The sequence below is a fragment of the Amblyraja radiata genome, chromosome 18, assembly GCF_010909765.2.
Source record: "Amblyraja radiata isolate CabotCenter1 chromosome 18, sAmbRad1.1.pri, whole genome shotgun sequence".
In the NCBI taxonomy this organism is placed as follows: Eukaryota; Metazoa; Chordata; class Chondrichthyes; order Rajiformes; family Rajidae; genus Amblyraja; species Amblyraja radiata.
This window is the reverse complement of record NC_045973.1, coordinates 14,585,129-14,610,417: the sequence shown is the minus strand read 5'-3', so window position 1 is coordinate 14,610,417 and position 25,289 is coordinate 14,585,129. Positions and strand designations below refer to the sequence as shown.

General features: G+C 42.2%; 1 protein-coding gene across 6 annotated transcripts in view; it reads left to right on the top strand.

The window, feature by feature from the left end:
- chl1 (cell adhesion molecule L1 like) overlaps positions 1-25,289 on the top strand; it is a 649,066-nt gene that overhangs the window by 482,664 nt on the left and 141,113 nt on the right. For all 6 annotated transcript variants that reach the window (XM_033036735.1, XM_033036736.1, XM_033036738.1 and 3 more), the window contains one exon: positions 506-621. In XM_033036735.1, coding sequence (XP_032892626.1) covers positions 506-621 — 116 coding nt within the window. The remainder of the gene's footprint in view (positions 1-505; positions 622-25,289) is intronic.

Here is a 25,289-nt window from a genome sequence, read left to right as displayed (position 1 = left end):
TTGAAGTGGTCAGATACATTTTAGAACATCACGGTCTTGAGTATTAGAAAGGTGCTATATAAATCCCATCCATTATTATACTGTTGCTGGCATAGAATATAAATTTTATTTTAGTTTCTTTTAAGCTTCTGATCAATGGGCAACATTCGCTATCCATCCCTAATTGTCAGTGAAGGGAGATTCAAGCATTTTTTTGCAGTAATTAAAATCAGTCACGTTACTTAACTAAATGCAGATCATATTTACCTTTTGCATATGCACAACTGTATTTTCAAGAAGTCTCAACTACACAAATAAAGTGGATTTTTGTCTGATATTGTCATGATATGAAAAAATGTCACTTGTGAATTCAATTTTTATGTAACATAGCACAAGACCTGATAAATTGGTGTTATTTGTATGTGAAAGAGCAAACAAAAGTACACGGGCAATAAGAGTGAACAAAATATTGACTTATTTTGCAATGTTCTAAAATAATCTTGAGATTCTCCATTTGTTTCAACAGTTCCTGAAGCTGAACCTTTGAATGTTGCTGTTGAAATCATGAGCAGTACTTTAATTAAAGTCAGATGGTATGAAGTACCAAAAGAAAAAATTCACGGACACCTGGGAGGTTATAAGGTAAATTTTCCTCTGCATCATTGTCTAATTGTTCATGTATAAGTCTGCATTGTTCCAGAGGTATTGCGTATCCAAATGTTCATTAGTTTTCTTTAAAAATAGCTTTTTGAATTTAGGTTGCAAGGTTAGGTTATCATCTTGAATTTTACAGTAAGATATCTCTAGTTATGAATGCTAAATAAGTTGCGAGTGAAATCATGGTAATATATCATTTTCAGCATCATGGGGCATTATGTGCGACCAAGACCCATTTAATTACAAATGAAAAATATGGTAGTCATGGAAAAATAGCAAGACTAATCTCATTAAAAAGGCTCCCTCCCGAATCCTTCAATGGAGTAGGAGAAAAACTTTATTATGACCCCATTGAAATTTACTTTTGCTGATTCTGCTCTTGCTGACCTACAAACACTCTGGAAGTGTCCAATGGAAGGTAGATCATCATAGAAGAGGTCTCAAGCTTGGCCATTGGGGATAAATTATATAAATCATTTGAGATCTTTCTTTGATCACCAATCACCAATTTGAAACAAAGTAATGAGGCATAGAATGGGGTAATGAATTGGGTAATGAATGGGGTAATGAATGGGGTAATGGATGCATACAGTCACCGACCCACACCTTCTCCCCACACCTTTGGCACCAAATCCAACATGTTTATTTATGGGATTCTACTGCACAGAGGAGCAATATACATGTATTTGCAGTTGTGAGAAATAATTTGTCTGGTTGCATATGTGGTGTGGCAGCGCCTAACGGCAGCGGCTCGACTACAGTCCATGTCTTTTTTTGAACTTTTTGTATCGTTAAATGTATGTCTTGACCCTAGTTTTATTATTTTTCTTTAGCTGTGTATATGTGGGGGGTGGTGGTGGGGGGGGGGGGGGGGGGGGGGGGGGGGGACCGTTAGTCTCTACCCTGTTCAGGGACCCGACTTTTTCCCTGTCGGGTCTCCGGTGTCGTTGGGCCTAACATTGTGGAGCCGGCGGCGGCCTCCGGACGGGATCAACTTGATGGCTCCAGTTGTGGAGCCTGCGGACCTGCCATCGCGGAGCTGGCTGATTTTGAAACAGGAAGAGCTGTGGTGGCGCGCCGATGCGACCCGACTTCGGAGCTTCGGAGGCTCCGGCCACAGGCCCGGTGGACGGTGACATCGGGAGCTCGCAGGTCCCTGGTGGGAGACCGCTTTTCGGAGCTCCCGCAACGGCAACTTCTCCCGCTGGAATCGCGGGGTTTAAAGGACACGGAGCGGGGCCTAACATAGCCCCGCGTGGCTTAGACGGCCACAGGTCTTACCATCGCCTGCCGGGGACTTTAACATCGGGAGCCCCAGTTCGCCTCGACGTGCAGTTGGACTGCTGGACCGCGGGAGAAGAACAAAAGGAAGAGATAAGACTTTGCCTTCCATCACAGTGAGGATGTGTGGGAGATTCACTGCGATGGATGTTTAAGTAAACTGTGTTAAGTGTGGGTCTTGGTTTTTTTTTGTAATGTAAGACTGTAGAAAATGCAATTTTGTTCAAACCAAGCTGTTTGAATTACAATAAAAGGCATTCTATACTATCTTTTTTATTCTAAGAATATTGGACTGAATATTCTTCTGAATATTCTGGCTGAGGCAGACACTCTCCAAATGGAACTGCCCACATTCAGCCCCTAACAGGAAGGTATATCCTGCAATCAGGTGGACTTACTGATCCTCTGGGGTGAGCAGAGTGCCTCATGTCACTCTGTCTATCGCAGTACTCTGTTGCTGGACTCTCTGTGGTGTTCAGATTAATACAATCAAAGTGGATTTCTCATAATTCTCCTCAAGTTAATATTGCCACAGGTTTACGGTATGATAAGTGAGAACTTTATTTATCCCAGGAGGGATAATCCCTAATCAATTGAATTGAGATTTATCAATCTAGAGTTTCAGAGGAGAACATCATTACTTTATTACTTAATTACTTTATTATTTGAACCAGTGTAATAGTGTTTTAATGTTTTTAATACATTTTGCAAAATTTCAAGGTATATTAATTTATTTTCTTGGGGTCATAAGATCATAAGGGATAGCAGTAGAATTAGGCCATTTGTTCCATCAAGTCTACTCCACCATTCAATCATGGCTGATCTACAGTTAACTTATAAATAACTTTGTTGTCAAAATTGTTTACAAACTCATGTCAAGTCGCACAGGCTTTGACTGGAGTTGACCTTCTTCCCAATCCTTGCCTCCTGTGACATTCTAAGGTCGAGCCTGCAGCATCTCATCAGCCGAGGCCCAGTCGCAGCTGAAGCCTCACCATGTCTTGCTGCCCAACTCCAGGATCAGGAAAGCCAGGATAATTAAACCAGTGTGCAAGTGTACAAGTGTCAACCACCGGCTGTGTGCTCACACGATCTAATCCACTGAAAGGAGAGCAGTTGCCACACAATGCTGGTGACCATGGTTCGATCCTGACCTCCGATGTTGGCAGGGTGGAGTTTGATTGTTTTCCTTGTGACCATGTGCTCTGGTTTCCTCCCACATCCCAAATACCTGCCGATCGGTAAATTTATTAGCAACTGCAAATTGCCTCATCTGTGGATGGGTGTTAGGAGAATCGGGGAGAGTTGAAGAGAAGGGAGAGTGAATGGGATACAGGAAAGGGAGCGGTAGAATGGGACTGTGTTAGAAGGAACTGCAGATGCTGGTTTATACCGAAGATAGACACAAAAAGCTGGAGTATCTCAACGAGTCAGACAGTGTCTCTGGAGAAAAGGAATAGGTGACGTTTCGTAGTGTCTCGACCCGAACATCACTTATTCCTTTTCTCCGGAGATGCTATGCTGTCTGACCCGTTGAGTTACTCCAGCTTTTTGTACGATACGATATGATACGATAGAACTTTCTTTATCCCAGGAGGGAAATTGATCTGCAAACAGTCATAAAAACACAAAAATGCATGAAACATGAAATTGTGTCTATCTTCAGAAGAATGGGAAAATAATCTTCTGAGCTGACATTGATGAGCCAAATGGCCTCCTTTTATGTTGTAAGAAAGTAAACATGGAATAAATGAGAAATTAATCTGCAGGAAATTGGTATTGGTTTGGGAAAGTGAGCAGGTTTGGGTCGCAAGCACGTTCAGACGATCAATTGACAAATTTCACAGTTTGAGTGTATTACTCACAAAGAAACAAATATTGATTTCCGTAAATGTGAATTATTCTTCACTTTTTACACCATTTTTTATTTTGTCTTTATTTCTGCTCAAATTTATATTCACTGTAGAAATGGATGCATTTGTTTTTAAGAGATGCATAACAATGGACAGATCAAGGCAAGCACACTGAAATGTTTCTTCTTCCCAAGGCAATTTTGTGCAAATGTTACTAGTTGGTTTTAATAACCATGCAATAAGTTTATTAATATTTCGCTTTAACATGAGTTTTATAATGGGCTCAATGGGCAGTACAAATATATCACAATAAATTAGTTTATCTTCTCTCCAGAATTAACCAGGCTCTCCATGAGCAGTCCATTCATCACATGATAGCATATATATATATCATCATTAATGGTCATATGGGAGAGAAAATTGTCTTTGGTCACTGGTCCTTAATGAACATGCAAGTAGCAGTCGCCAGCTGCAACTCTCTTCTGCACTTTACTTCCTTGTCTTCAGTGAATTTAAATATGGGCTAAGCAAAGCTGCCGATGTTAGTGACCCAAGACAAATTTCTAAACATTTGTGTTAATCTGTAATAATGAAAAATCTGATATGACGTTGATAAACATTCAATGCTTTATTTCTAATGCATGGCACAAGGTTTGTTTTTATTCTAGGTAACATGGATTTAATTGTTTGGCTCATTTGCAGGATATAGTCCCGCTTTCTTTGGTCTACGAACTGATGGTCAGACCTCAACCGGATTTTAGGAGGTGAACCCACCAGACTGGAAAGTGTAGGGAGGAACTGCAGATGCTGGTTTAAACCGAAGATAGACACAAAAAGCTGGAGTAACTCAAAGGGACAGGCAGCATCTCTGGAGAGAAGGAATGGGCGACCCGTCTGAAGAAAGGTCTCAACCCGAAACTTCACCCATTTCTTCTCTCCAGAGATGCTGCCTGTCCCACTAGACTGGAATCTTGATGAGTTTTTGTGGTATCTCTTTGTATATTATTTATTTTATTCCAGTGAAACTTTGAAATGTGATCATGTTGTAATTGCTTAGTCAACTTGATGATGTCATCAGAAAGATTTAGCAGATGATCTGCAATACCCAGATTTGTGAATTTACACTGTAAATCCATTTTCAAAATCATGTCATGGATAACTACAGTTAAACATGCATTCAGCAGTGCTATCCTTTGAGAGATCTTCAACTGCCTGGAGGATATTTGGTTATCATTTCCCATTGAATTTTGTAGGGCATTCAAGTTCAAGTTACATTTATTGTCACATGCACCAATTGGTACAGTGAGATTTCAGTTACCATACAGCCATACGAATAAAATAACACAATACACAATAGGATTTAACATAAAGATCGCCACACAGCGGAATCAGCGTTTTCCACTGTGAGGGAAGGCAATACATTTCAGTCATCTTCCTCTTTGTTCACCCGTGGTCGGGGCCTTTGAGCCCTCCGCAGTCACCACTACGGCGGCCTGATGTTCAGGCCCTCTCGCCGGGATGATCCGAACTACGATGTCGGAACGGAAGAACATTCTCAGCGGCTTGGAGTTTCTGAATCGCCCACTTCTTACCGGAGACTGCGGCTCCCGAAGTCCACAGGCCGAGATGGGCGGAGATTCAACACTGGCGACCCTCAGTAAAAGATCCTAGGACTCCGCGATGTTGTTAGTGCCACCCAGGGCTGGAAGCTCTGCAAACCACAGCTCCACGGTGTTAAACACGGCGATCCCCAGTAAGGCATCGCCCGCTCCGCGATGGAATTCAGTGTATTCCCAAGTAGTCAATACAATACAATACAATACAATACAATACAATACCGTTTATTTGTCATTTGAACCTCACATGAAGTTCAAACGAAATTTGGTTTCTGCAATCATACAAGAAAGGAACCAAGACACACACCAACACAATTTACACAAACATCCATCACAGTGAATCTCCTCCTCACTGTGATGGAAGGCAAAGTCTTGTCTCTCCCCTGCTCTCCATTCCTCTCCCGAAGTCAAAGTCAAAGCCCCCGGCGGGCGCTAGCAAGTCCCACGGCCACTTAAAGCCGTACCGGGCGATGTAAGGCCCTGCTCCGCGGAGGTCCAGATGTCGGAGCCCCCGGCGGGCGCTAGCAAGTCCGCGGCCATTTAAAGCCGCGACGGGCGATGTAAGGCCCCGCTCCAGGTCACTCTCAACCCCGCAATTCGGGGGGGAGAAGTCGCCGTTGCCGGTGCCCCGCAAAGCGGTCTCCCACCGGGGACCCGCGAGCTCCCGGTGTCACCATTCACCGGAGTCGGGTGGCAGCAGCGCGCCACCACAGCTCTCCACGCTCCGAAGCCGGCCAGCTCCACGATGGTAGGTCCGCAGCTCCGCAGGCTCCATGACTTGAGCTGTCGTTCCGGTTGGAGGCCGCTCCACGGTGCTAGGCCCCAACGGCAACGGAGACCCAACAGGGAAAAGGTCGGGTCCCCGTACGGGGAAGAGATCTAAAAGTTTCCCCCTTCTGTGGAATTCTCTGCCACAGAAAGTAGTTGAGGCCAGTTTATTGGCTATATTTAAGTGGGAGTTAGATGTGGCCCTTGTGGCTAAAGGGATCAGAGGGTAAGGAGAGAAGGCAGGTACAGGATACTGAGTTGGATGATCAGCCATGATCATATTGAATGGCGGTGCAGGCTCGAAGGGCTGAATGGCCTACTCCTGCACCTATTTTCTATGTTTCTATTATCTTGTACCCTAGCACATTTGAATTTAAATGCGTCACTATTTGTTGCAGTTGATTTAACATTAAATACATACATGTTTAATTTAAATTTATCCTTGCAATTTCCTGTTTAAAAGTAATAGAGAAATTTTGCAATGATGCATTTGAGAGTGGAAAAAAATTGGTATGTCATAAGCTTTGAAATTCACAAAGCTTTGTTTGCTGAACAAGCATTGCTCAAGATTATATATCCAGAAATATTCTTAAACCCTGCTGTGCGTTTTTCATTTTGCATGTTTATACGATAAGTAATGAAAAATATTACACACAAAGGCTGCAGTTTTTCACCAACACCTTCTGAAAGGCAATGGTGGGTAATAAATAACAGTTGGGACAGTGCTGTCTATAACTAATTAGATCATAAGGTCATAAGGAATAGAATTAGGCCATTCAGCCCATCAAGTCAACCGCCATTCAAACATGGCTGATCTATCTCTCCCTCTTAACCCCATTCTCCTGCCTTCTCCCGATAACCTCTGACACTTGTACTAATCAAGAATCTATCTATCTCTGCCTCCACAGCCTATGGCAAAGAATTCCACATATTCATCACCCTCTGACTAAAGTAATTCATCCTCATCTTCCTAATAACTGAATAAAAATATTTTGTAACCTTTAATGAAATACTGAATTTAAGACATTATACCAAAATGAACAATTGTAATGAAAGAACATGTTAATTTTACCGATTCACCAAGAAAATTATTTGGTTATACTAATCAAAGAGGAGTTTAGGCAAAGCCAAAAGTTATATTTGATACATCATAATTTGAGTCTTAATAGCAGATCAATAAAGTGGATCGATTAATGAATTGATTGAAAGGCAGCATGGAAATTGTCCCTGTGCCCCACCAAGATCATTGATTGCCTACACACATACATTCCCCACACGCATACATTCCTTGCATACATCCACTTCCTACATACTAGCGGCAATTGACAGAGGCCAATTAACCCGCAGACTCTCATATCTTTGGGGTGGGGGAGGGTATAGGATCACCCTAAAGAAACCTGTGTGGCCACAGGGAGCATATGAAAACTCCACACAGACAGCACCTGAGGTCAGGATCGAAGCCGGGTGTTTGGCGCTGTGAGACAGCAGCTCCACCAGCTGCGCCATTGTGCCATATTATGGAAATGTAACAAAATTTATCTATTTTATTCACCTTTGGATCGGGAATCACAGGACTCACCCAGATGAAGAAAGAGATTATCGTTCCACAAAATAATTGTTGTCCCTTCTCTTTCCTCTAAAGCTCGGCTTGGATTATTATCATGTATTATCATTAGAAAGAGCATTTATAACTACTTTCTATTAATGCAAATTACCATCCTGCCCTGGTTCTCATTTTTACAATAATAATAATAGATTCAATAGCTTGCAAATGTAATTCCAAGCATATACGTAAAATCCATATCAGTTGCTTGCAGGTTTCATACCGGTTGCGCATAAATTTTATGAGTATCTATTCTTCACAGTCTCAGTTCTTGTCGAGCATTTGCCTTTGCCTCAGAAAAGCCCCAACAGACTAAATGAAAATTCCAAATGAACCATTCTCTGCAGAACAAAAGTAACAAAATCAAAATCAAAATCTTAATCATTACAGAAACTGGAAATCTGAAAAGCAAAAATACAGTAAATGCTGGAAATGCTCAGTTGGTTAGGTGGTATCTTAAAGGGAAAATACCCGTTTAGTTTATTGTCATGTGTACTGAGGTACAATGAAAAGCTTTTGTTGCATGCTAACCAGTCAGCAGAAAGACAAAAAATGATTGCAATTGATTCATTTATAGTGTATGGATATGTTATAATGGAATAACGTTTAGTGCAAGGTAAAGCCAGCAAAGTCCGATCATCAGCAATGAAGTAGATAGTAGTTCAGCACTGCACTCTGGTTGTGGTAGGATGATTCAGTTGCCTGATAACAGCTGGGGAGAAACTGTCCCTGAATGTGAAGATGTGCATTTCTACACTTCTATACATTTTGCCTTATGGGAGAGGGGAGAAGAGGGATTGGCCAGGGTGCGACAAGTCCTTGATTATACTGCTGGCCTTGTCGAGGCAGCTTGAGGTGTAAATTGATTCAATAGAAGGGAGGTTGGTTTGTTTGATGGTTTAGACTGCGTCCACAATTCGCTGCAATTTCTTGCGATCTGTTACCAAACTAAGCTGTGATACACCCTGATGAAATGCTTTCTATGGTGCATCTTTAAATGTTAGTGAGAGTTGTAGTGGACAGGCCAAACTTCCTAAGCCTTTGAAGAAAGCAGAGGCGTTGGTGTGCTTTCTTAGTCATTGCTTCAATATGGGTGGTCCAGGAGAGGTTGATATTGACTCCAAGGAATTCAATCATCTCTATTTCGTCGCCATCAATGCAAACTGGGGTATGTGTACTGCTTCGCTTCCTGAAGTCGATCACTATCTCCTTTGTCTTGCTGACACTGAGAGAAAGGTTGTTGTCTCGACACCAGGACACAAGCTCCTGATTTCCTTCCTATACTCTGTTTTCATCATTATTTGATATCCGCCCCACAATGGTGGTGTCGTCTGCGTATTTGAAAATTGAATTAGATTTATACATGGCTGCACAGTCATGGGTGTGCAAGGAGTGAAAAGGGTGGCTGTGAACACTTCCTTGCAAAGCACTAGTGTTGAGGATTATCATAGAAGATGATTTGTCACCTATCCTCACTGATTGGGGTCTGTTGGTCAGGAAGTCAGAGGATCGAGTTGCAGAGATGAATGCTGACACCAAGTCCCATGAGTTTTGTGATAAGCTTGGATGGTATAATGGTATTAAAGTCAGAGCTGTATTCTATGGATAGTTACAATCCATTAGAGTCCAGATTAAAGGCACAGCATGCTTCTGCCACTAATTTCCCTTTGGAACAAAAAGTTACAAATATTATTTAGCAAAGGATAGTAGTCATTTTATTACATTTAGTGAATTTCTCCAAACAGGAACTAATTTTAAATGAAGACATTTAAATCTTGCTAGAATCTTGAGCAAAACACAAAGTGGTGGAAGAACTCAGCAGTTCAGGCAATAAAGGACCATTGAACTCAGCAGTTCAGGCAGCACCTGTGGCGAGAATGGACACATATCCTTCTTCTTTCCAAAGCGAAGAGTGGCCTGTTCATTCCCTCCCCAGATGCTGCCTGACCCATTGAGTTCCTTCAGCACTTTATCCTTCATTCATTTTAGATAATACAGCAACAGTTTGTTTTGTATTGCAGCTGTGTAAATTGGTAATGTGCAAATAACAAGTGTAATGCATCAAACTCAAAGGAAATAGACTTGAAAATGTATTTGTTGCATCATGCATTCACCTTAACCTGTATTTAGACCATAAAAGGAGGTCAGGTGTATACAAACAATGTGTTGCTGGCCTTGGGGGTACTTGATGCAGATGCACAGCTACAAATGTTCATTCTTTTGCTGCTCTTCATTTCAAAAGTACATTCTTTTCCATACAAATTATTTCTGTTTTCTACCTTGTCAGTGTGAAGGAAGGAAAAAACAGAATCAAATTTAGGAATAACTGTTTTCTTTCAGTACCCTTTGTAATAATGGTCTGACCTACAGAGGGTATTGTATGCAGTTATATAATATATCAGAGACACAGTTTCTACCAGTAGTAGTGGAATCTGCAGGTCATGAACAATAAATAAACTTCATATTCATGTTTTGTTGAGAAGTTTTCAAAAAACTTGCCTTATTAGTTCCTGGCTATCATTTGTTTTCTTGAGAGCAAATATGAAAGTTATCTGTTAGGTATTTCTAGAGTGGCATTTCCAAATGTCATCATAGGAAGCTTTGAATCATATTTTCCCCTGTCAGGGGAACTGTGAGATATTGGCCCTTATTAATTGATGATTCCCACCTTGTGAGACAAAGGTTGCCATGTGGTTTTGTCGTGGTGTGTATATTAGGTGTTTGACTTTCCAGAATCTGGCAGATCCATTTCTGTGGATTAGAATTTTCAGCTGTAGTTTCCACCAGGGAATAGAACTTACAGTTTGAAGGCATTTCAAGCTATTTTTGGGTGCTGGGCTCCTTGGATTTGTTTATTTCCTTCCACCAAATGTATTGTGAGCATGGGGTTCTTTGTTGATATGGTTTGTTAACCGATCACAAATCATGCTCTCTCTGTTTCATGGAAAATATCACATATATCCAGTGGAGTGGGAAACCGGTTAATTTTTCTATTATTTTGCACTGATCAGTCCCAATTAAAAGATTCTGGCATGTGATCGATGACAGCTTGTTTAACTTCGGAGCTTGTTAAAAGTAGAAGCTTTGACATTTCAGTCAGAATGGTGTTGATGCAAAGAAGGGAGATGTCAGCTTGGGGAACACCGGTTGCAGAAATTATTATTCTTTGCGAACACAAATACTGAAATGTGTCTGGGGAAGAAAAACTGAGAAAATTTTCATCAAAATAGATTAGAAAATGAGAGGACAATTGATGGTTCATTGGCAGATGATCGGCATTCCTATCAAGGCTATTAGGGTGGTTAATCAAATTTGAAAATATATATTAAAAAAGTGTTATTTTTTAATCTTTATTGGCAATTTTAAAGAGAAAGATTACAATTGTCCAAAGACTGGTGACAGGCTAGAAGATTGGTCAGAACATAAAAACAGTAAAGACTGACCAGAAAACTAGAGCGAGAAAATAGAATAGAATAGAATGCCATTTTATTGTCACTATACACATGTACAATGAGATTAAAAGCAGCTCCTACTCATTGGAGACATGTAATTAGTGCAAAAAAACAAAAACAAAACAAAGGGGGGGGGGGGGGGGATAAGGTGCACAGTTCTGCGGCGCTATATACATATCTATAAAAAGACAATGGATGAATAGAGTGAATAAATAGGATTCCTATATACAGTATGGGTTATTGCACATATTTAAAAAAATTACAGTTACAGTACAAATTACAGTAGGTGGATAGATGGAAGTCCGGGGGTTAGGCTGTGAAGTCAGTACATGTGTGAGTTCAGGGAGGTTATGGCTTTTGGAAAGCAACTGTTCTTGAGTCTGTTTGTCCTTGTTCTGATGCACCTATAGCGCCTCCCTGAGGGCAGCAGGTCGAACAGGCCAAATGCAGGATGGGAGCTGTCCTTGATGATGTTCTTCGCCCTGCTGAGGCAGCGGGAGGTGTAAATGTCCATCAGGGAGGGGAGAGGGCAGCCAATGATCTTCTGTGCTGCCCTAACTACCCTCTGAAGCCTCTCCCTGTCTGCCATGGTGCAGCTGCCGTACCATGCTGTAATGCAGTATGTCAGCAGGCTCTCAATGGCCGAACGGTAGAAGGTCAGCAGCAGGTTGGAGTCCAGGTTGTGCTTCCTGAGGACCCTCAGGAAGTGCAGCCGCTGCTGAGCCTTCTTGATGACCGCTGTGATGTTGTCTGTCCAGGAGTTGTCAGCGGAGATGAGGACGCAGAGAAACCGGAAGGTGTAGACCCTCTCCACACACTCGCCGTTGATGTATAGGGGGGCTAAGTCGGTGCTGTGCCTCCTGAAGTCGACAATGAGCTCTTTTGTTTTCTTGGTGTTCAGAGCCAGGTTGTTTTCTGAGCACCAGGCTGTCAACTTCAGGACTTCCTCTCTGTAGGCTGCCTCGTCTCCCCTTGAGATGAGTCCAACTACTGTAGTGTCGTCAGCAAACTTGACGATGCGGTTGTTGTTGTGGGCCGGACTACAGTCGTGGGTGTAGAGACAGTATAGGAGGTGACTTAGCACACAGCCCTGTGGGGAGCCGGTACTCAACATGCGAGTGGAGGAGAGGTGGGGGCCGAGTCTCACAGTCTGGGGCCGGTTGGTGAGGAAGTCCTTTATCCAGGCACATGTGAGAGTGGGGAGGCCGAGAGTGACCAGTTTGTCGATGAGAATGTCCGGAATGATAGTATTGAAAGCTGAGCTGTAATCCACAAAGAGCATCCGGACGTAGCTCTGCCCCAGCTCCAGGTGGCTCAGCACAGAGTGGAGAGCTACGGTGATGGCGTCTTCTGTGGATCTGTTTGGGCGATAGGCGAATTGGTGGGGGTCGAAGTCTGGAGGGAGATAGTCCTTGATGTGCTGGAGGACCAATCTCTCGAAGCACTTCGTGATTACCGGAGTGAGGGCCACGGGACGGTAATCATTTAGGCTGGTGATGGGAGACTTCTTCGGTACTGGGACGATTGTGGCTGATTTTAGGCAGGAAAGAAAGGGAAGAACAAATTGGCAGAGGTTCGAGAGACATTTGAAAAAAATAAAATAATTAATAAAGTGAATGATTGGTCATGCAGAGTGAGAATCTTGGTAATTAATAATGAGAGGAAAGGAAATAGCGAAAAAATGTAAACAAATATTTTGCATCACTCTTCCCAGAAATATCTGCACACCAGAAATTGGAAGGGAAGTAAAAAAGCTGAAGAAAATAAATGTCACCAGGAAGATGGTAAATTAAATTGATTGATTGAAAGATACAGCGTGGAAATAGATCCTTTGGCCTATTGAGTCCACGCCCACCATCAGAGAAGATTTACAAGGATGTTGCCAGGACCTGAGGCCCTGAACTAAGGTGAATAGTTGGGCAGCCAAGGTCTTTATTCTTGGAGCACAGGAGGCAAAAGTGCGATCTTATGGAGGGATAAAAAAATCATGAGGTGAATAGCTGGGTTAATGAACAGAGTCAAGGGTGAGAGAGGATTGGATTGAGGTTGTGAGGAAAGGTGTAAAATAAATCTGAGGGGCAGGTGATGGTGGACGATCTGCTAGAGGAAGTCTTGAGGCAGCTACAGTAATAACATTTAAATTACGTTTAGAAAGGTACATTGTGCAGAAACATTCAGAGGGCTATGGGCCAAATGAGGGCAAATGAAACTAGCTTAGAAGGGAAATGTTGGTCATCATGAACGAGTTAGATCAAATGGCTTATTTACATGCTGCATGACTATCAATCTAAATTACATGAATGAAGGCATAGTTACAATGAATAGTTACACATTTTGTTGGTGACACAAAGATAGATTGGAAAGAAATAATGAAGAAGGCATAGGGAGGCTACAGAGATATAGTGTAGTTAAAGGAAGTGGCCAAAGAGCTTGAAAATGAAGCATTGTGTTGGGAACTATATAAATTATCCATATTAAAAGGGAAAAAACATGATATCTAAGTGGGGAGAGATACAGAGCTCTGAGATAGTCATGGAGTGATACAATTTGGAAAGTGGCCCTTTGGCCCAAATTACCCACTCCAGCCAACATGTCCCGGCTACACTAGTCCCACCTGCCTGCGTTTGGTCTATTTCCCTCCAAACTTGTCCTAGTCATGTACCTGTCTAACTACCCCCTCTGGCAGCCTGTTCCAGACACCCACCACCGTTTGTGTGAAAAAGTTACCCTTCAGATTCCTATTAAATCTTTGCCCCTTCACCTTCCTTTGGTTCTCGATTCCCCCACTCTGAGCAAGAGATTCTGTGCATCTACCCGATTTATTCCTCTCAAGGTTTTATACACCTCTATAAGTTCACCCCTCATCCTCCTGCGCTCCAAGGAATAGAGACTCAGCCTACTCAACCTCTCCCTATAGCTCAGATACACTAATCCTGGCAACATCCTAGTAAATCTTCTCTGAACCCTTTCAAGCTGACAATATCTTTCATATAACATGGTGCCCAGAACTGAACACAATACTCTAAATGTGGTCTCACCAACATCTTATATAACCGCAACACGTCCTCCCAACTGTAGAGGGATCTCACCGTCTTGATTCACAAGAGGCCAGTATGTAAGTACAACAAACAATTAGAAAAGCTGACTGACTGGTAGTTTTTATTATGAGAAGCATTCAGGACAAAGGTAAAACATTACGCTTCACGTGAATTATCCTGGTCTCTTTATCTAAGCCAGTCTGAGACGGCTCTCTTAACTTATAGTTGGAATGGGTCAGTTGCCTGCCAAAGGAAAATTAGATTGGTGAGGTTGATTGAAGTTCAGAAGAATGCAAAGGGACATTAATTAGAATGTGGTATCCTGAAGGATCTTGAGAGAATACATGTGGAGAGAAAAAGTGAGGGGAGGTTCTACAACTAGTAGTATGGGAGGGGTGTCACTGTTTAAATAAAGGACTACTTGTTTAAGACTGAAATTAAATGATTTTCTTCTCTCAGAAAGTATTTGTTCCTAAAAAGGTGAGGCCTGAAGGTTTTTTTTAAGGTAGACAGAATCCTGATAAGAAAGAGAACAGAAGGTTAACAAAGTGGTTGCAAAGTTCAATTTAAAATTAAATCCTCCATGATGTAATTGAATGTTTACAGTGCCAAGTGACCAATTCCTACTCTAAATTCATATGTTTGCACATAATCCATGACTTAGAAACATAGAAAATAGATGCAGGAGTAGGCCATTCTGCCCTTCGAGCCAGCACCGCCATTCAATATGAAGGTAGACAAAAATGCTGCAAAAAACTCAGCGGGTGAGGCAGCATCTATGGAGCGAAGGAATAGGTGACGTTTCGGGTCGAGACCCTTCTTCAGTGATTATGTCTGATCATCCAAAATCAGTACCCCGTTCCTGCTTTCTCCCTGCAAGAGAGACTTTCTCTCTGCAAGAGATACTTTAGGGCCTCTCTTGCTGATGGCACTGTTGGTATTTGCAGTGTGAGTAGACTTGGGTTGAGCAAGAGGGCAGATTTTGAAGAGAACTGATACCACAGATGAGTATAGAGGTGGAGAAAATATTGAGGTAACGAGGGATTTGAAAATATGGTTGTGAATTTTTTAAATTGTGATATTGACTACTGAAGGTCAGTGAGCACATGGGACGTTGGTGAACAGATCTTACTCTAAAATAGGATATAAACAACGGTATTTTGAATGAGCTCATGATTAAAGATTGAAGAACAAGGGAAAATGGCTATGTTCAAATTGGAATATTGAAAGAAATGGAAATAGACATTTGTCTGAGAGTTTCAGAAACAGGCAGTTAATATTATGGAGGTGATAATAAGTGGTGTCCAAAATTGGAAGTGCAAAAATTTCTTGAAGCATAGACTGAATTTTCCAACATATTGAAGGTTCGTTTTGTCATTATGTCTGCATTTAAACCTTGGTAAATACTTATTGTAACGAATGGACAGTTTTTAAATTCAAATATAAATTCAATCTTCTGCAAAGACAGGTTATTCCTTTGCTGTGTGGTAAGTAATTAGTGGATGAATACAATTCTTCACAAGCAAATCTTTATCGTAATTCATAGCAGCAGACGTACACAGTGGTATTTGAAAATCCCGTTAATTCTTATATATTTGCAACACTGGCTAATTAGATCACTCGAAGAGGCAGTGAATCTGTGCAACTGACTTCTCTCCCTGACTGAAGCAGAATATTCATTATATCTGAGGATGGTGATCGCCTTTTTCAGCAACTAGTTAGAAGACACATTGCCAGTTTGTCTTGTATGCTGTTGTCATTTTCAATTACTGCAATATAGAAGTAATAATTTGTGTCTGGGTTAGAAAATACTTTTCGGGAGCACTGGCAGAAGCAACATTACATATTGTTTGGATTTATGCCTGCAGTCTGTGGTTAGGCTGACCTGCTGACCTGTTTTGATAACAAGAACAAAGTGCCAGTCTATGGCAGCGTGCTTCATGAGAAGGAATTCAGTAATTCTTGGCTATTTTACAACCATGAATTACAGCTCGTCACTGTGGAGAAAAAAAAATTTGATGCTCAATTTTATTTTACTGCTTGGTAACATGAAAGAAAAATAACATTACTTCAGAAAATAAAAACTCAATTGCAATTGTGCACAGAAATGAATTAGCATCTGATGCGATGATTGGCATCTCAAATTCAATTAATTGACATCCTCACCTAAACCTACAGTATATCCGTGTTTAAATAATTGGCTAATTGGCTGCACCAGAGCACAGTATCACTCCTCTATTTTTCTTCCATTCATAGAGTCAAACTAATTAGTGAGCAGAAATAAAAATGCTATTTCCCGAAATAGGACTGCAGATTTAATAGAATAAGAAGAACAAAGCCATGTTGTTTTCTTTAGATCATGTGGAAAAAGACCATGTGCTATCAGGGTAGATTTTGCCTCCATTGTCTGTTTCTATTATTGCTGTGATGTATTTGCTTTGTGAAAAACATTATAAAAATTCTTAGTCGTAAGAACTGCAAACCTGCAGATTTTCTAAGGGCTCCCTGCTGAACTAATATGGAAATTTGGTTTGCATATGCTTACAAGCATCTCCGATGTCTTCAGTTGGCTCTGAGCAACGGTGATTTTAATCCTTTTTTGGGGTGGGGGAATGATGGTGTAGTTAATGACAGACTTTGACAAGTTAAAGAGAGAACCATATTTTTCACAAAAGTAGATTCATTAGATGAATGATATCTTGTGGAGAACTGATTGGTAGCTGATGCTGACAAGTCACAGCTACACAATTAGAGCATAGAGCGTGGAACCAGTACAGCACAGAAACAGGCCCTTTGGTCCACAGTGTCCATGCTGAACATGATGCAAAGCTAAACTAATTTCATCTGCTCACTCATGATCCATATCATGATGCATATCCCTCCATTTGCTGCCTTTCCATGTGCCGATTCTAAAAACCTCTTAAATGGCACTACCGTATCTGTCACCACCCCAGGCAGTGTGTTCCAGGCACCAACTACCCAGTGTGTAACAAAAGCTTGTCCCCCACATCTCCTTTAAACCTTGTCTTTGACACTTTGAAACAATGTTCCCCGGTCTTTGACATTTCCACCCTGGGAAAAGGGTTCCGATTGGCTACCTTATCCATGGCTCTCATAATTTTATATACTTCTACCTGTTCCCCCCATCAACCGCTGGCATTCCAGAAAAGCAATCCGTTTGTCCAACCTCTCCTTGAAGCTAATGCCACAGAACCAGACACCATTCTGGTAAACTTCTTTGCACCCTCTACAAAGCCTCCACAACCTTCGATAATGAAGTGACCAGAACTGCATGTGATTCTCCAAATAGAGCCTCATAGAACTGCATCATGACTTCCTAATTCTACAAGTCGATGCCCCGATCAATGAAGGCAAGCACACCATTGCCTTCTTTGACGAATCTGGCTGAATCATGCCCTGTCAGTCAGCATCTCAGACTCAAAACTGCCTCTCTCCAAAGCCCATGCTAACAATATGGACACATGGAGCAATAGTATGATGCATTCACCCAAGGACTTCCTTGCCTGAAGTCAGGCAATAAGGTGCAGCAAAGGTTTTAGCGGCAACTGGGCACCAGACAGTGTACCACCAAAGTCCCTATTCTACAATATCCTGGCAGCCACTGCCAGGGTGAAAGCCTGGAGGAGGAGTTTTACCTTCTGTCAAGGTCTTTAACAGTAGTTTTTTTTAATGTCTTTGATAATCAGAGGCATTTATTCAAAATAATTAAAAATTGATTGAAATTGCTTCGAATAATTATCGGGGGGGGGGGGGGGAGGAACAAAAAAATGAAGTGCATTGAAGCATTAAATTATTGCCTTCATCTCAAGGGCATTTAGCAATAGGCAATAAATATTGGCTTGCCAGTGATGCCAGTATCCTGAAAAATGGACTAAACTATAATTACAGCATGCCTCTCCATTCAATTTCACTCTTCCAAAACTGGAAATAGTCCACTTTCCTTTTGCAATCTGAAAATTAAATGGTATGTAGAATCAACTTTGTAATAGGCAGAACCAAAAACATTTTTTTAATTAATTATGTTGTCATTCCATCATATTGGCTGCATTTTAAGCTGTATTCCTAATGTAGGAAAAGAGATTTACTCATTAATTTTATATTGAACTAACAATGATTTTTCAACAATAGAAACTCAATGAATATCATTCACTGTGATTAACTCATTCCTCTCCCTGCAGCAAAATCCAGTTAATATCCATTGCTCTCTCTAGTAAAAAAAAAAGGCCTTTAACATTGGTGATGCACAATGTTTTAAAGATTCTTTTCATTTAGTTTTTCAAGCTGTAGCACATCCAATTCATGTGACCACTCTGTCAACAGAGAGAGTAACTTTTAAGAGAGAGTTAGATCTAGCTCTTAGGGCAAAAGGAATCAAGGGATATGGGAATAAAGCAGGAACAGGGTACTGATTTTAGATGTGTAGTAAAGAACTGCAGATGCTGGTTTAAATCGAAGGTGCTGGAGTAACTCAGCAGAACAGGCAGCATCTCTGAAGAGAAGGAATGGGTGACGATTTGGGTCGAGATCCTACTTCAGACTGATTTTAAATGATCAACCGTGATCATATTGAATGGCTCGAAGGGCCAAATGGCCTACTCCTGCACCTATTTTCTATTTTTCTAGCTCCATGAAAATAAAAGGAAATGCAGACACTGGAAATCTAAAATAAATCATCCTAGGACACTGTAAACTCTAGGTTTGACAGTATTCCACAGTCCCTTGCCAACATAATCTAATTTCCAGCAGTGAACACAGTTGTGAGTGTCTTCAGCCAGAGATCCATAATTAAATTTAATTTTTCAGTGAATTTTCAATGATTATATCATAAATGTGACCTTTAAAAATAAGAGGATGTATCTCTATTTGTTGGAAACGTCAGAGCTATAGTTTGCAGCATTCCAACATGTGTTTCTAGTGAGAATACCTACAAGAATTGGAGTGCTGTTCTAAGAGGTGGAGAGAAATTTGAATCAGACAATCTCCAAATTGTTCTCAATGAGCTGTTCGACTAAACAGAATAACAGTAATGTTTCCAACCTATGTGAGAGGTCAATACAGCTGCACATTCTTCTCGATGAGCAGGACAGGTAAGAAAGGAGGCAAAAGTGCAAGTAAATAATCCGTGTCATGTATCCTCACTAATTCTGGGCATTTAGAACAAAGACATAGAACAGTATAGCAACCGCAGTCTGAAGAAGCGTTTTGATCCGAAACGTCACCCATTCCTTCTATCCAGAGACGCTGCCCCCACCCGCTGAGTTACCCCAGCATTTTGTGTCTATCTTTGGTGTAAAACGGCATCTGCAGTTCGTCCTTACACTGTACAGCACAGGAACGGGCCTTTAAAGCCACAATGCTTGTTCCGAACATGAAGCAAGTTGAACTGATTTCATCGTCCCGCACATGATCCCTGTCCTTCTATTACTAGCACTTCCTGTCAAAAAGGCTCTCAAATGCCACTATTGTATATTTCCCCACCACCACCCCGGCAATGCGTTCCATGCCTCCATCACTCTCTGTGCAAATAAACTTGTCCCACATCTCCATAAAACCTTCCCCCTCTCACCTCATCACTATGCCCTACAGTATAGATCATTTCAACCCTTGGAGAAAGGTTCTGACTGTCTAATTGTATATGCGTCTATCAAGTCTCCCCTCAACCTCTGACGTTCAGAGAAAACAATCCAAGTCTATCCAATCTCTCCCTGTAGCTGAAAACCTCGAATACAGGCAGCATTCTGGTAAACCTCCTCTTCACCATCTCCAAAGCCATCACATCTTTCCTATAATGGGCTGACCAGAACTACAAATAATACTTCAAATGTGGCCTAACCAAAGTCCTGTAAAGCTGCTTAAGAAGGAACTGCAGATGCTGGAAAATCGAAGGTACACAAAAATGTTGGCATTGATGAGGCGCAGAAGAGGTTCATCACAATATTGCCTTGATTAGGAGGTACTAGCTATAAGGAGAGGTTAGATAAACTTGATTACTTTCTCTGGAGCATTGGATGCTGAGGGGAGATCTAATGGAAGTTTATAAAAGTAGGCTAGGTATTGATGGAGTAGACGGTTAATACCTTTTTCCTAGGGTGGAAATATCAAACAACAGAAATCATACCATTCAAGTGGGAGGTGCAATGGGAGGTGCAAAGTATAAAGGAGATACGCAGGACATGTCTTGTGTGCAGAGGTGCCTTGAACAAGATTCCAGGGGCAATTTCAGAGGTTTTTAAGATAGGCACAAGATGGACAGTGATCAGAGACGCAGACATACTATTGAGGAGAGACTATTGAGGAGCGTCCTGGGCTCTGTCTGCCTTGCACTGTAACCTGGGCACTGTCTGCCTTGCACTCTCACCTGGGCACTGTCTTTCCTGGACTGTGCCCCTCAGTCACTCTCTGTCTCTCCTGAGTCATATGTCTGCCTTTTTTCACTGTCTCTCCTGAGCCATGTCCCTCAGCCACTAACGATCTCAACCAGGCCATCTCCCTCAGTCATTTACGTCTCCCCTTGTCCCTCCCAGGCTGTTTTCCCTCAGTCATGCACAATCTCTCCTCAATAGTATGTCTGCATCTCTGATCACTGTCCATCTTGTGATGTGTTCCTCATTCACTCATGGTCTCTCCAAGGCTGTTGTTCCTCAGTCACTCAGCCTCTCCTGGGTCATATGCCTGAGTCATTGCACTCAGCCTCTTCTGGATTACGAGATGAACACTTCAGGAGATGCGCATCAGGCAGCATCTCTGGACAATGTGTGTAGGTGACTTTCCCGGTCAAGATACTTAAGACTGATTGTAGTAGGGGGAGAAGCTGGAAGAGAGATGGGGGTGGAACAAAGTTTTGCAAATGATAGATGGATACAGGTGAGCAGTGATGTGGGAGGTGGCTGATAGGAGGAAGATTGGACAAAGGCCAGAGACAAACAGACAAAACACATGAGATCAGGATAGAGGAGGTATCAAATGTGAAGCTAGGGAAAGGTTGTTATTTGTAGGTTAGTTACCTAAAATTGGAAAATTCAGTGTTCAAGGTTCAAGATTAGTTAAATGTTCTACAGGTCCACAATGAAAAGACTGGAATCAGATGAATCAAAAAGTGTTTTACCCTGAAGAAGTGTAGCTTCAAGGAATATAAATATTTTCTATGTTTGCATAGATACACAGTTGCTGGCTGCAGTGTCTTCTGTGATCTGGTTACATCATGCTTGCCATGTTTTGCATCTCTCTATCAAAATAGTGGAATCAATTGATTCTAAAGTTCACGATCATCATGTTGGTGTACACTGTAAATCACTTTAAAATGTAACAGTGACCATAAGCTGGTTCATTGAGATCCTCCACTCAGTGCCGCATAATAGTACTTGAGCTTGCCTTGTTCTCCAGCCAGCTGGCACCAGCGCTATCCTTCCTGCCTACCCTGGTAAGTTGCTATCCTTCAGGCCACCTGGTAAGTTGCTAGCTGCACATCCCACCACTGGCTAGCATTTTTGCATGTGCGGTGGGGGTGTTTAATTAAGTAACAGCATGTCTTCATCTGTATTCTTTTATTGCTGCACTAATCAATGGCCAGACACAAAATGCTGGAGTAACTCAGCGGGACAGGCAGCATCTCTGGAGAGAAGGAATGGGTGACATTTCGGGTCGAGACCCTTCTTCAGACTGATGTCAGGGCAGTGGGCGGGACAAAGATAGAATATAGTCGGAGACAGTAAGAACTGGGAAGGGGGATGGGATAGAGAGAGAAAGCAAGGGCTATTTGAAGTAGAGGTCAATGTTCATACCGCTGGGGTGTTAGCTACCTAAATGAAATATGAGGTGCTGTTCCTCCAATTTGTGCTGGGCCTCACTCTGACAATGGAGGAGGCCCTGGACAGAAAGGTCAGATTGTGAATGGGAGGGGGAATTGAAGTGTTGAGCAACCAGAGATCAGGTAGGTTAAGGTGGACTGAGCAGAGGTGTTCAGAGAAACGATCGCCGAGCCTGCGCTTGGTCTCACCGATGTATAGAAGTTGACACCTGGAACAGAGGATGAGGTTGGAGGAGGTGCAAATGAACCTCTGCCTCACCTGGAAAGACTGTTTGGGTCCTTGGATGTAGTCGAGGGGGGAAGTAAAGGGACAGATGTTGCATCCCCTGCAGTTGCGGAGGGAACAGTCTCTGCGGAAATCAGAATGGGGTGGAGATGGGAAGATGTGGCCAGTAGAGGGATCCCATTAGAAGTGGTGAAAATGTTGAAGGATTATACGCTGTAGGCAACGGCTGATGGGGTGGAAGGTGAGGACAAGGGGACTCTGTCCTTGTTATGAGCGGGGGGAGGGGGAGCAAGAGCGGCCTGCAGGATATTGAGGAAACCCTAGTGAGAGCCTCATCTATAATGGAAGAGGGGAACCACCGTTTCCTAAAGAATGAGGACATCTCCGATGCCCTGGTATGGAAAGCCTCAACCTGGGCACAGATGCGGCATAGACGGAGGAATTTGGAGTAGAAGAAGTGTAGTCTAGATAGCTGTGGGAATCAATAGGTTTGTAGTTTATGGCCAGTCAGGTTTCTATACTTGGGTACCTAGATATAGAAAAGTACAATGCTGGATGCTAATGAGAGGAAGAAGGAAATCAAGAGGAGCATTCCTACAATGCCCGCCAAGTGTAAATCAGAAATGATTGTGGAATGGGAACGTGTGATCTGGAAATTCCAAAGAAACTCTCACCTTCTGTGGTTTCTATATCACCTCTGGATTACAGACTTGTTGAGAACACCCAGTGGGAGTGAGAAGTCTCCTTTTGTCAGGTTAAGTTGATGCTGTAAGTAAGTAAGTAAGTCAATGTTATTTATATAGCACATTTAAGGTGAAAGGACGGATTGCAGGCAGAGCAGCCATGCACAACGGCGCCCCACTCCGGCTATCACGCCCATCTCCTAAATGTTTGCTGCTCCTGGCTCTGTTTGTACAACAGTCATCCTGATTTCTATTGCAAAGAACTGTCGATGTTGGGAATCTGAAATAAGGATGTATATTGCTGGAGATATTCAGCAGGTCAGGCAGTATCTGAAGAGAGAGGAACAGAGTTATTGTTTAGGTCAGTGACTCACTTGCATGAATGGTTAACCTGAAACATGAACCTGTTTTTCTCCCCATAGATTCTGCCTGATCTACAGAGTTTTTTGGGCACTTTCTGCTTTTATTCCAAATTCTAAGTTTTCTGGGATGCGGAATTTTATATTAGTTTAGAGATACAGTGTGGAAATAGGCCCTTCAGCCCAGCAAGACCACACCAATCAGTGATCACTCTTACATTAGTTCTATCCTACACACTATGGACAATTTACAGAAGCCAATTAACATACAAACCTGCTCGTCTTTGGAAAGTGGTAGGAAAGCAGAGCACCAGGAGAAAACCCAGGGGTCACAGGGAGAACGTACAAACTCTGTACAGAGACCCAAGTTCAGGATCGAACTCGGGTCTCTGCCTCTGTAAGGCAGCAACTCATCCGCTGCGCCACTGTTTCGCCCTTATATTTTGATTTTGATTTTTTTTCTATTAATACAGTATTCATTTTAACATAAAATCACTTCTGATGCCAACAGTTTGCTCTTTTATGCATGACTACTCAACATAGGTATTCCGTGGCTCCTGCTATTAGCTGACCTGAATTTGCCATGGAAACATTCTCCGCAGTGAGCCATGCTGAAATGACAGGGACCTGACAGGCACTAATGACATTTTATAAATTGACCCAGGTACAATTACGTTGCTAACGGACTTTCCTTTGCTATCTGTACTTCAGCTGTGAGAGACGAGTCGCATCTAACTAAGCAGAAACTTCTGGTGACATTCAGCAGAGAGACAACCTTGTCTGTTGAGGTTAAAGTCACCACTTCATTGAATTTTTATGCTGCTGGCTTATTGCAAGCCATTGGTGGTAGCATATGTCAGATAAGTTAGCCATCTCTCCACTGATGTTGTCGTCAACTGCCTGGAGTTTTGTTTGACAGGAACAGCTGTAATGTTTTGCTTTCTGTAGAATAAGCTTGTGACTTATGCCAGGTGGTGCAGTTCCCTAAAGTGCAAGACCTCACTTTTGACACCTAACTTGCCATCAAGTTAGTGGATTTGATTCGAAAATTGGACGTGGCATGGATAGAAAATTGGTTGGCAGACAGGAAACAAATAGTAGGGATTAACGGGTCACTTTCATAATGGCAGGTAGTGACTAGTGGGGTGCCGCAAGATTTGGTGCTGGGATCGCAGCTATTTAATAATAATAATAATAATAATAAATACTTTATTGATCCCCTCAGGGAAATTCAGATGTCCAGAAGCCCCCAACCGACAAACCCACAGATCCTACAGCCTAGCGGTCCGAATTATAAAATCTAATGGCTGCAGGGGTGAAGGATCTCCTGAACCGCTCCGTTCTACAGGGCAGGGAGAGGAGCCGGTTGTTGTTCCGAGTGCTCTTTTGACTCTCCAGAATTACATGGAGGGGATGCCCGGGGTTTTTCAGGATGACCTGCACCTTGTGCCTCATACGCCTCTCAAGCACATCCACCCCAGAGTCTACTCTCCCCTCCAGCACTGAGCTAGCTCGTTTAACCAGTTTGTCCAGCTTCTTGTTGTTTTTTGCACTAATGCTGTTGCCCCAGCAGACAACAGCGTAGAAAATAACACTTGCAACCACAGTGTTGTAAAACATGTGCAGCATAGCATTACACACATTGAAGGATTTGAGCCTTCTGAGGAAAAAGAGTCTGCTCTGGCCTTTTTTGTAGAGGGAGTCAGAGTTGACAGACCAGTCCAGTTTGTTATCAACGTGCACTCCAAGGTATTTATATGTATGCACCATTAATATACATTAATGATTTAGATGAAGGAATTAAAATTAACATTAGCAAATTTGCAGATGACGCAAAGCTGGGTGGCAGTGTGAACTATGAAAAGGATGCTATGAGGATGCAGGGGGACTTGGACAGGTTGGGTGAGTGGGCAGATGCATGGCAGATGCAGTATAATGTGGATAAA